Source organism: Cyanistes caeruleus, chromosome 3, assembly GCF_971803275.1.
Source record: "Cyanistes caeruleus chromosome 3, bCyaCae1.hap1.1, whole genome shotgun sequence".
In the NCBI taxonomy this organism is placed as follows: Eukaryota; Metazoa; Chordata; class Aves; order Passeriformes; family Paridae; genus Cyanistes; species Cyanistes caeruleus.
Genome location: NC_141703.1, coordinates 28382765 through 28395543, shown reverse-complemented (window position 1 = coordinate 28395543; position 12779 = coordinate 28382765). Strand labels below are relative to the sequence as shown.

Sequence of the window (12779 nt, the reverse complement as noted above, 5' to 3'; positions counted from 1 at the left end):
GATTTCAGGAAGGTTTTGAAGCAGGAACACTAAAACTTCTGCTTGACAAATCAGCGTGTCACAAAAGGCCACAGAGACGCTTTGAAATGAGCTATGACAACTTAAAACCTAAAGTTGGATCAAAAATGGACAGAAATGAAAACCTTCTTTCCCTTTGCAAATACAAATCCCCAGTGAATGACATCTTTTAAAAAAGCAGATACAAATCCATCCTGTACTCCTCCCTCCCCATCTTCAACTGCTTGTGATTCAAGTAGAAAAACCCCTACTTCTGTCACACTGGGAGCTCTCTGCCATGACACTGCAGAGTAACCTTGTATGTTAGAGGGACTAAAGGGATTGAAACATCTTTGCATGCTGTCTGTGACTTTCAAACAGATATAAAGAACTTGCTTTTTATTTGAATATACTTCTGTAGGTTAGAGAGGCACAAAGTACATAATCTTGAAGCTGTCACCAGTAACTTGCTGATTTTTAGAAATTCCTTGCTTATTTAGTCTTACTGTAATATTTGAAAAAAACCCCAAAACTAAAACCAAAATAAACAACAACAAAACCCCAAACAAACAAACAAAAAACACAAAGAAATTCCCTCCCCCCCCCCCCAAAAAAAAAAAAAGAAAACAAACTAAACCATTTATTCAGGACAAATGTACCTTTTAGCCTTCTACCTTTCTTTAAGAGAGAGCATTTTGGATGTTTAAACAATACATGCCTCTGGCAAAGACATGCCAAGAAGACACTTGGACCCTCGCCAATCTGGTTTCAAGCTTGCCAACCCTGGTTTAAAACAAGACAAGTAATTGTCAGGGTGACCCTGCATCAAGTTGGGCTTGGACAGCACCATCTCCAAAGAACCCAGCCAGTCTAGATTGTTCCAGGATTTAACATGCATTGAGATGGTCAGGTCCCACTCAATGCAAATACCATGTTCACAAGGTGGTTACAGGACAATATCTTCAGGGGGTTATTGGCAATTATAGGCATTGGTAATGATGTTCATGACTGCTATTGGATTTTTAGGCACTGTAATCAGCCTTGTTATCTACTGAAAACCTGCCATGTGTTCAGCCATCAGCTTTCTTCTGGCAGCCCTGGCCTCTCTGACCCCTATGCTGTCCTGCAGCTACAGCTGTTGCAATGAACTGGACCTCTGGGACTCATTTCTGCCTAAACTCAGCTATACTCTATTGATTATTTGTCTTGGAAGGAGCTGCCATCTGGATGATTAGCATGGACCATTTTCTAACCACTGTCTAGAGGCAAAACTAGATGAAATCCCACTGTGCTGGAGTCACAGCTGGATTTGGGACTTCATGCTTTCTGCGTTACCTTTCCATGGATGGATGGATGGATGGATGGATGGATGGATGGATGGATGGATGGATGGGGAAATGCAAACCAGGGCTCCCCAGGGTGTATTTCCTGCTAGCTAATAAAATCATGCTTCCAGCATCGTGCTTCATTCCTTCCAGCATCATGCTGCACTCAACATTTGCATCCCAAACACCCTCTGGAGGAGCATCCTGAGCACCCATCAATGTTCCCATAGCCTTCACTTCAGTCAAAGGAATAAACTTTACCTGATAGGGCTGTAGAAAACTTGTCAAGTGATCCACAGACATGAACTTCAAAACAAGAGCCTTTCCCTGAAGCTCTGACTGTTGGATTTTTGCCCCTCTGGATCCCAGTTAAGCTGTGCACACAACCTGATCTCAGCATCCAGGTGCCTGCAGCACAGCCAGTGCACTGTGCCACTGTGGTGGCTCTGGCCCCTCTTGCTGGAACTGGGGAGCAGCTGGTGCTTTGGCCTTGAAGCCAGGGCCATTAGGACTGAGGAGGAGGAAGATGAGGAACATCAACACCGCTGCCTTCTGCAGAGTATGTAAGCACCAGCCTCACTTCCACATGAGAGGGACCTGACCCCTCTGTCAGTCACCCTGATAAATCCTCCATTTATCCATAGCTAATCTTTTCCCTTCACTTGGATGATCACATTCCAGAGTTTATGTATCTATGAATCCATGACAAATATAATTAAAAGATTTTATTTTATTAAAAATCAACATATTTATACATTTGTACATTCCACATACTGCTATGTATGTTCACCAATATAACCACTAAGTCCAAAAGCCTTAACAGTACAAACTTCCATCTGAACAAATTTACTGCAGGGGAACTTCAATTTTGAAATCAATCGTACATTACAGAATGTTATTAACTTTTCTTCTTTTCCCTTAAAAAGTAGCAGCACATTTAATTACCAGTGTTCACAAGGCATAAGCCCCAAAGTGTTCTACAGCAAGAGAAAAATTAATTAGCTAATATAGGCAATAGGAAGAGAGCTCACAATGAAAATGTATTAGTTGCTGCCTGTTACGAACAGCAGGATGTTAATAAAACACTTAGAGCCATGCTGAATAGAGATTGCAGCAAACCAGGAGGAGTTATAAAATAAAAAATTACTCTTGATAGAACTGCATAAACCAAAATATTTTTAATGTTCAGGACAGGAGTCCTGCGAAGAACAGATGTTTTTATAAAGACTCAGCAGTCAGGATAATGCTTGTGTGTTTAAACATGTAATAAAGTTCTCAGAAAACATACACACACTCCCTCCCCACAACCACCTTTCCACAGCTCACGTTAGTAGGGCTTCATGTGGCTGGGTAATAAAGTGACATTTTACTGAAGACAGATCTGCTCAGGAGTCCCCAAGACCTCTCAAGATTTGTAGCCATGTCAGTTAAGTGCTAGAAGAGTGACATTAATCAGGCAACAAAGGCTGGAAAGTTTCTGGAGATTGGGAGCAAGGGGAGTAAAGAGAGAAGTTCCCACTGTAACCTGGACTCCTGTGCACACCTGAGCCACCTCAGTATGGGCTGCCTGAACAAGTCAGTTCATAGGAATCTGTGGTGTGCTCTGTGTAACAAACCCCAAATGCTTATTTTCTCCTGGCTTTGACAATATTACAAGAATACTGATCTCAATGTGACAATTATACAAAAGAAATGAAGATGTAACTGAATTCTTATAAATATACAGCCAAATCTTGTTTTGAACAGTGTGAGATTCTGAGCAATTTTTTTTTTTTTTAATTTTCCCTCTTACTGACTTAAAGAGAGAAAAACTGAATATGATGACATACACATTATAGGTAATTTTTACATGAGGAAGCATGGAGATATGAAAGTGCAGAAGAAAGTTTAACAAGTGCTTTTTGTATGTACCATCATCTGTAGCAGTGGATGGCTAAAAAACAGAGCTGTGATATTTCAGTAACTGGAGGTTACATGTTAGAAAAACATGTCTTGATATCTGCAGAGGCATCAGTGTGAGAGACTAATCTCATTTATTATGTCCTGAATCACAGAGTGTCACATTTAAAAAAAAAAAATCTGTACTACTGTTTTAGTTTTCACACATACAAAGTTGGAGGAGACTCATTGGAAAAAGTGAGAGAGATGAATTTCAAATTATTTAGCAACAGCTAAATTAAGGATAAATATTCTGGCAGAATCTCCACTCTCCAAGGGCAGGTCTTAGACACCACATTCCCTAACTGGAGATAAAAAGATCACATCAAGCTTTAACTCCCAAAAAACATTTAATTTCTGAACTAGAAGAACAGTCAGAGAAATATTCCTCTTTCCTGCCTCTCCTCCTTCACATATGCAGTCATCAATTAATACCCAAATCTGGTTCTTTCCCTGTTCCCTCTCTCCATGCTGCTGCAGCCATAACTTACCACAGTAGCAGTGCTGGCCCAGGATTTCAGGTACATAAACCAAGAATCATCAAACTGAGAGTGCCAAAACAAAAGAAGGAACAAACTCAGGCTCCCCAGAATGAAGCTCTCTTACCCAAGGAGCGCTCAGTTGTCCCACCTAAGGAAATTTGAGTGCAGACCTTCTGTAAATTTCCTGGTGACAAAGCCCAGAACACACACACCACTCTGACATCTCTGGTTGAGAATTATCCCAGTTGCTCGTGTGCTGGACACACAGGAAGAGCATCGTCCACCTGCCACCTCCATGCTGAGCTCTTGCTCTGCCTCAGCCTCACACTTCTCTGCTTATTCCTTTGGTTACTGTGGGATTTCCATATTAATTGATTCAAATGAGTTCTGGCATAAAACTTAACAAATATGAATCCAATATCAAATTTTCCAGTCTACATTTTGGGGGGACTGGGCTTTAAAGACCTAGATGCCCCCAGCTTAAATATTAATCACACTTTTGATTGCAAAAATGCTAGCTTGTATTATCCTGATTTCTGTATTTGTTCTGTATGTACAGTTATTGGTTTTGCTGCATTTTAGCCAAAGTACATACCTGCAAAAAGATACTATTAATAAAGAATTGTTTAATCTTTTATAGACATACTTTTTCATGCAACTTCATGAGAACTTTCCTGAGGTCTGGAATTATATGATCTTTATTCCACTGCAGCAGTAGTTCATCACTACTAAGTGGCTAGAATTACTCTAAATCATGGAGAGGGGTTTTTGTTTTAGTACCTCCTTACTAAATAGATAAAAAGAGCATATTTAGGATGCTGGCAGCAAAAGAAAGTATTTCTTAAGAAATGCATGCTAGTGTACACAAAAGGTTTATAGGGTTTTTGTAAAAATCACTTCCACTCTTATCAGCAAGTATTTTGAGGACAGGGGACTACAAATATTCCTACACCATTACTGTCAGTTGTACATACTGTGTTCAAAACCCATGACTACAAGAGAGTATCTGATTCAATAGAGAATATCAATAGAGAATCTGCTTATATCAGTGCCACAGCACAATCACTCATGCCAGAATTGAGTCAGAAATGCCCACATCTGACTTCTTTTGAAGCACCTCTCACTAAATGTGGCTTACATGTCTTCATATAAAGCACTACAAAATTCCTTACTTGGGCTTTCAAAAATAAATTAAATTCAACACAACATTTATAGTTTCCAAATTTCAAAATCAGGAAGGAGAAAGATTCAAAGGTCTTTTGCTTTAAAGCAAAGTACTCTACACCTCAAGTACAGCTCTGGGACCCACAATACAAGAAAGATGTTGAACTGTTGGAACGAGTCAAGAGCAAGGCCTCAGCGATGACAGGGCTGGAGCACCTCTCCTATGAAGACAGGCTGAGAGAGCTGGGGCTGTTCAGCCTGGAGAGAAGGCTCTTGGAAGACCTTACAGCACCTTCCAGAAACTGAAGGGAATGAGCAAGGGAGCTGAAGAGCTGACTTTGTACAGATGCATGTAGTGATAGCGCAAAAGGGAACAGCCTTAAGCTGAAGGAGGACATGTTTAGATCAAATATCAGGAAGAAATTCTTTACTGTGAGGGTGAAGCACAGGCACGGGTTGCTCAGGGAAAAGATGTGTACAGCCTATCCTTGGAAGTGTTCAAGGCCAGGTTGGATGAGGCTTTGAAGAACCTGTTCCAGTGGGAGGTGGCTTGGAATAGATGATCTTTAAGTTCCCTTTCACCCCAAAAGTTTCTGTGAGAAGAGATGGATCTCTTCTCCCCCTGGATGAGATCTGGCTGGCCCTTTTTGGAGGCAGCACCGTACATAGAAGCCAGCCTTTCTGTACAAGGAGGTTGCATGTGGACAACACTCTGCAGCACATGGTGTGGCTCTAGGGTGTCCTGTGTGGGGCCAGGACCTGGACTCAATGATCCTGATACATCCCTTCCAACTCAGCTTATTCTGTGATTCTAGAAAGGACCAAGCAGACACTCCATTTTGCTGAAAGCCTCTACTGATTTGGAATTCTGAAACAGGGACCAGTCAACCAATTCAACTGCAGGGTGGTCAGTAACCCTGGTACTTTTTAGAGGTTTAGAGAATTAAAAGAAATACTTTCACGTTGCAGTACTTAACTTTTATTTAAAGTTGTCATTTTTTTAACTTCTCTTGGGGGAAACTGCATCTTTTAAATCAACTGCTTCAAAACGGTTAAACGGCAATGTGAATACATATGAGGCCAGTTAAGTAAGGGGTTTGTGTTATTTATTTGAAAAATTTTAGTTTACCAAATATTTAGTAGAATATAAAAAACCCAGTACTCCTGTAGTGCATTTTTGTAGATTTCTTACAATTTTATGCTTTCTCTCTGTGGTTTTGATTGCACCAAGTCATCCATAAGCACTAAAACCTATTTTTGTGGAGTTCCAACCTGCCTAAGTTATGTTATAGCAAACACTTAGCACACAATCTGTACACTTATGTATCAGCTACATTTTAGTCCTCCAAATAAATGCTAGAATGATTAGATCAATTTATTCAACTGTATGTACAGCATATTTGCATATTAATAAATAAATCAATATTAAAGCCAGGGCCTCTTCCCCCATATAAAAGTGACTAGTCTAACCAGACAATGTTTCTTCTTTTTTTCTTCCAAGCTCACCTGTGTGATTGAGGCTATTGGTTTCCACTCAGTACATTACAGTAACTGCAGGAGCAGAAACCTAACAGAGCAGTGCTTACATTTAAATTCCATATAGCAGGTGGAATGGAGGGAGGTACTAAAAAGTGCATCAAAAAGCCAACATTTTGTAGAGTAAAGAAACTGAAGTTGATAATGTGATCCTGGGGAAGATAATCCCGCCCAAAAGAAGACATGCTGCAGCAAGCACTATAATCGATGCACATCTCTGTCTTCATAGTCAGCTGCACGATGCCAATCTTGTCCCATCACTCTTCAAGACTTCCAACTCCAATAGATGCCATCTTCCCCTCCACAAATTTATCAACACCACAGTCAGTGCAAAGTGACAATTCCTAAAATAACTGTTTGCCTTCAATCTGTAACATTCATCCTCACTGTGAAGAAAAGGCTCCTTTTCTCTTAGGTGTTTATTTCTATTCACAGAAGAGCCTGTATTTGCACCTCTCCATGTCTGGTAGTGAATTTTCTATCTACATTCATTAGAAATCAAAAAGATAAGTAGCAGTATTTCATATTTACTGGAAATCTTCCCATTAACCCAAAAACTAGCTGTCCATCTTGATTTCTACTTAAAGTAGCTGCACTTTTTTCTTTCCAGCCCACTTTCAATGGGGTATAAGTCATGGGAACTGTGGGAATATTTCAAGTCTGATTGCTGGAGCTGGGAGAGTGATGAGTCACATTGGAATTGAGATGTCTGTTTGCAGCACAGTGCGTGTGGGCCATACTCCCATTTGGGTATCTCACAAACACAGGCTCGCAGAAAGGATTTTGGCACACCTGACACACCTTTTTGTCTGAAAGAAGAATCGGGGCTCCTTTTTGTTTAACCTAAAGAGAGGGGGAAAAAATTCCAAATGTGAATCTAACAAGAAAGGGAAGGAAATGATGAAGCATAATTGCAACTGTACCACATGGATAAAACAAAAACAATTTTAAGAATCTCCTGTGAACTCTAAGCAACACTACCCTAGATAGGAATAGAAGAAATCTTCACAACTGAATTTACCATTAACAAAATCTACTAACAAGTTTCTACTAATACTAAGTGCTGGATAATTTTTTTAAGCAAATTTTGACAGGTGACACTGTAAAAAAATTGAATTGGAAATTCTGACACTCCCTCCTAGTGAAAGAAATGCTAACTCACACTTGTTAAAGTTTCTGCAAGAACTCTGTTAATCTGCAAATCCCAGATTCATTCCATATTCAGCCCAGAAGCTACCAAGGTTATTCCTATTTCAAGGCCCCTACTTTCCCTTTTGTTTTACAGAGAAAACATTCAATTAATTTTGAATCTAGTAGTCATAGCAAAATAAAACCCTAAAAAATGCCAAGGACATGAAGACAGCTTTTGTGCTAATTCTTCAAACTTTTTTTTCTGGATTACTGCATATCAAAGGACTCAACTGTAAAGCTTCAAAGTGCTTTTATTTAAAAGCACCCCAGTAACCTACCTTCTCGTGCTTGTAGATTAAGTTTTCAGCTTGTGCTAACCCAAGTGCCACCTGAGTCATTCTTTTTGTGTGAATGCTTTGTCTCACTGCTCCAGCCAGGAATGGGGAAAGGAGCTGCACTGACCAGCTGTCAGGCACCACCTGCAAAACTAGACCTGCATCAAATTCCATAGCATGGTTATTCAGGAGATCCACAGCAGCCATGACAAGCGCACAATCCGAAGTGCCTGCAGTTAAATACACTGACAGCAGCATATGGAAAAGCCTCCGCCTGTACTGCATGTCTCTGTTCTCAGAGTTCCACATACAGTATTCTTCAGCAGCATGGAAGTCTTTCAGCTCATGGACAAGGATATGCAAAGCCTTCTCATGCTCTTCTAGTTTTCCATATAAAATTGCACTTTCCATATGAAGGTCTGTGCCCTGGATTTTGTCTGTTAAAAGAGAAACAAGGCAGTATTTGCTCAGTGGAGGTGAAAACGGCTCCCTCTCCCAGTGAATTATAGAGAAGGCAGATGCTTGGAAGCACGGGAATGCTCAGATGTATGGAAACACATCTCTAACACAATAACACCACAAAATATGGGACAAAGAAATTACTAAATAGTAAGTGATAAACTACTGTCACTAACACCTTTTAAATTCCAGCAGACACTGCTACCATGTAAAATAAACTGTAAGATGAAGCTGCAATATTTTTAACCTCTGCTTCTCCCATTATAGGAGGTCACAGAATAAACTCCATAAAAGACAATAAAAATCAAATAGTACTTCCCTTTAAGGAAAGGAACTACAAACCCTTAATCCAGTTTAAAGTTTAAGTGTCAGCAATAGGCAGGTATTCATCTGGCATTTCAAAATAAAGTAGAAAATAATCTAATTACTATAAAGGTGATAAAGATTTGGCATGGGCCTATGTAAATGCATGGAAATACAATGTTTTTCTCACCAAAATGTTTTGGTTATCAGGGAGGAACACACTAGCTTGCATTGATCTCACTTTCATGTAACATAAGAATTGTCATGTAAGAAATCCTTTATTTTGCAGCACATGGATTTCAAGAGAATAATCCATTTGGTAACTCTTGCCCTGAAAGATTTGTTTAAAAACTGACAAAAAGATGAAAAAGAACAAGAGTTTCAATGATTGTGCTCTACTTGCACATTATCTATCATATAACATTTTGCTGCCTGAAAAGGCAAGGAAACATTAAACTTTGGTAAATTATTTTAGTTGCTACTCAGCAATTTTTATTTCCCCATACACTAGATTTTTTTTCCACTGATTTTCAAAAAATCATTTCACATCATTCAGTTCAATAACAAGTCACTTCCCTTTCATCCACTATTCCATCATTCTTCAGCCATAATCCTCCATACCAGAGAAAATTTAAAGACTTGGCTTGCTTAAATTGCACTTTATGTTTGCATTCCAGTGGATGAAACATTAAAAATTAACCATTATAAGCATTGACAAAAAAAACATTTCACTCAACTGTTGCCATATACCAACAATAACATGTACATTGCACTTTTCACTTTAAAAGGTGCTCATATTATTATTTAACATGAAGCCCAGAATGAGTTTCAGGGTTGTGGGTAACAAACAACTCCTTGGTAATTAGATTCCTCCAAGTTTCACTTCTGCTCACTAGGAGCAGGCTGCTGAGAAAATAAAGTTGTAGGTCTTTCATTTGCAAAAGGTTGTCATGTCATGCTATGTCATGCAAAAGTTCCATGCTCATCATTAAAAAGAAGGTGACTATTTTGAAGGTATTTTGTCTCTAGCACAGTGGCAAATGTACCATTGGAGCTATGGAGACCAAAGACAACACCAACACATATGCTTTCTAAATTAACCTGTGCCTGTTAGAAATACAGCTTATCAAACACAGAAACTTTAGATCTTGTAGTTTTCTGTCCTTGAAAGGAGTATTGTTTTGTGTCCAGCTGGAAATCACATACAGCATTTATAACAGACAACATGCAACCTACCTAAAATAAAGCGAATTCTATAAAGATCGGATTTCTGAAGCAGACTGCGCAGTTTCAACAGTAGTTCAGTTGTTTCTGTACAATTATCTGTGGTCACAGATTTTAGCTGAAGTATTGCCTCCAAGTACAAGACAGCTAGATGAGTATGGTACTTTTCTTTCTACAGATGAATAGAACAAAGTTAGCTCAGTTTACAAAGACGATCTCTTGTCCCCAGCGATAACAGTGATGAATGTTTACTTAATCACATAGAAATGTGTTTTAATTTATTTAATTTGAATTAATCATAAAGTTTTTTGTCCATACAGATAGATAACTTATTTCAGAACAGCCTCAAAAATTGTAACATTATAAATACAAGATTTCTCATATTCAGGTACGTTCTTTGACCTTTTCTATTTCTGCAGTAAAATTTGACAAAGCCACCAGAGGTAAAAAAGTACTCTGATGGCACAGTGTTTTTTTTTGTTATCTATTATCCAATATTCATTAAAACAAGCTGATGATCTGTCTGTTTTAAACATTCTCACTAAATCATTCACAATAATCTGGTAATTTTTAAAAGTCAAATTGATTTATAACCCAGCCTTCACTAGCAGGTAGATTTTATTGTCAAATATTTTCACTAATATTCTACAAGGCACTTTGTTTAACTCAAAAAGTTTGTTTGGAAATATCCATGACACCAGAGACAAGTGTACTCAGCAAAGTGTAGCACCTGCAACACCATTAAGGGGAAACCACTGGGTGTGCATTTGAAGAATGTGAATTAGTGCACTGACCATCAGTTCTCCAGAGTTCTTTCAGTGCTCATTTCCTTGCTTTACTTCCAGGTTAAAGGACTTGTCCTATGCTTAAAATGTCTCATAACCAAATACAACATTTGGCTGCTTTTTTATTGAGCTAAAACTCCAAAAAGTATAATACACTGTCACTTAGGACTTGTGAATGCATCTTTGGGGCATTCAACATCAAGAGTGGTTTGGAATTCTAGTGAGTGGTGCATGGTTTAATGGGATTGTTAATTGTTCAAATTTCTCCAGAAGGACAGAATTAAACATTCTTACTTGTAAAACACTGAACCAGCAATTTTAATATATTGCTGCCACAGTGCAATAGGATCATCAGTTGCTCAACTTGTTGTTGATGATTTTCTATGATCTAACCAGAAGAAGGTTTGAGCCTCATCAATGAAACAGAAAAGTATGCAATGACCAGATGTAAAAAAAACCCTACTAAGTCTGAGAGGACATAAGCAATTGTCTTAACAATTGCTAACACAAGCACTGAAAAATTCAAAATAATGAAGGTGTACACTCCTCATCTTTCATTTTAGTCTTAAAAATACTCCTATCTCTCTGAGTGTACTCAAATGTACTCTGAGTACATTTGAAAGACTTCAAATTATGCTTGTTTCTTCCAGACACTGACCATTTTCAGGCTTGTTGATCATAATCTGTATCCTGAATCCTATGCATACTTTTAGCATTCTCACAGAACTCACCTGTATTTTTCTTTCCAGTACTAGATGTTCTAGATATTTGATGCGTGCTTTAGGATATTTGTTAAGGCAACTGATGATATCATCTGGATTAATGTTGTTTTTCTCCTGTTCTTCCAAAGGCCTTTTAGTGAAAATCTGTACACCAACCTAGAAAGAGTTAATTGCATTTAGGAACTCAATGGCAACCACTTAAATAAATATTTTAAATTAAAAAGGAACAGCACTATTGTTGGTACATTATTCAGGAAGATAAACACAAAACCCTGCTCAACACCACAGGATTACACTACTCTGTGCTTATCATGATCTCACTCTTATCTACACTACCTCAATTTGTAGTCTGTACCTTGTCCAGCCAATAAACCTTGGTCTGGGCATAACTTCCACAAAAAATATTGAACGGATTTGTACAACAGAACAAGAGGCTTCAGCCTTTGCAACAGGAAAGCTAGAATTAGAGGCCAGAATGTTCTAAGCCCTTTCACATGTGATGATATTGACAAAGCAAAAGACTTTTGCAATTACCAAACCAAAAGCTTAGAAATCTACTACTGCACAAAATAGCTATGCTTAAATTAATATAAATCAGGCAGTGACAAGTTCCAACAGCACAGACTGTCTGATATAGCATCACAAGTCATTTTTTTTAATTTTGGCAGATTAAGTTAATTCTTGTAGCGATTAAATTTTGTCTTGAATGGAGGTTATTTGTTCCATGTACTGCTGTACACAGATACCCCCCACTTTAAAATAAGAAGCAGCAGCAACAGTTAACCTGCCAGAGGTTTTATTTATTTTAAGATTTGAAAATTATCTTACTCAATATGAAGAAAAAAGACATGCTGTATTTTTCATGCCCTGAACTTTGTTTTCAGAATAAAAAGAGGCAATTATCACTAGCACTTGCTAATAGAGGGACTTGGATGAATTGAGAAACCTGCAAGTTTTCTTAAGCTTATCACTGTTTAACTGGCATTAAGTATTCTGCAAAAGGTCCAATCACCTATCAAGAAAAATCAACATTAAGGAAAACCCAAACACTACTGCATCACAACTGATGTTCTGTGAAAAGTGTATCAATCACAAACCTCTTCATTTTTTTGTAAAATCCATTCAGAGTACTTCCACACTAGGTCTTGGTCTGAGCAGAACGTAAGGAAGTCAACTATGTACTCATAGAGATCTGAACGTGTAGAATCTTGAATGTCTCCATCAACTATTTTCACCCATAACTGTAATAAAAACACACAGATTAAAGTGCTTAAAATGTGTACTAGCTCTTCCAGCTCAAAATTTATGAGAGTTACTAGAAGACTTAGTACAAGTCTTGAGGAATTAGAAAGAGTTGACAGGAACACCAATTGCAAGG

At 38.3% G+C, this 12779-nt stretch overlaps 1 protein-coding gene across 6 annotated transcripts in view; it reads right to left on the bottom strand.

Annotated features, from left to right (window-relative positions):
• Positions 1-2032: 2032 nt before the first annotated feature.
• TGFBRAP1 (transforming growth factor beta receptor associated protein 1) overlaps positions 2033-12779 on the bottom strand; it is a 40060-nt gene continuing 29313 nt past the window's right edge. For all 6 annotated transcript variants that reach the window (XM_086880340.1, XM_086880338.1, XM_086880341.1 and 3 more), the window contains exons 8-12: positions 12499-12642; positions 11411-11557; positions 9907-10066; positions 7912-8345; positions 2033-7285 (exon numbers count right to left, since the gene is read on the bottom strand). In XM_086880340.1, coding sequence (XP_086736466.1) covers positions 7097-7285; positions 7912-8345; positions 9907-10066; positions 11411-11557; positions 12499-12642 — 1074 coding nt within the window. In that variant the 3' untranslated portion in view covers positions 2033-7096. The remainder of the gene's footprint in view (positions 7286-7911; positions 8346-9906; positions 10067-11410; positions 11558-12498; positions 12643-12779) is intronic.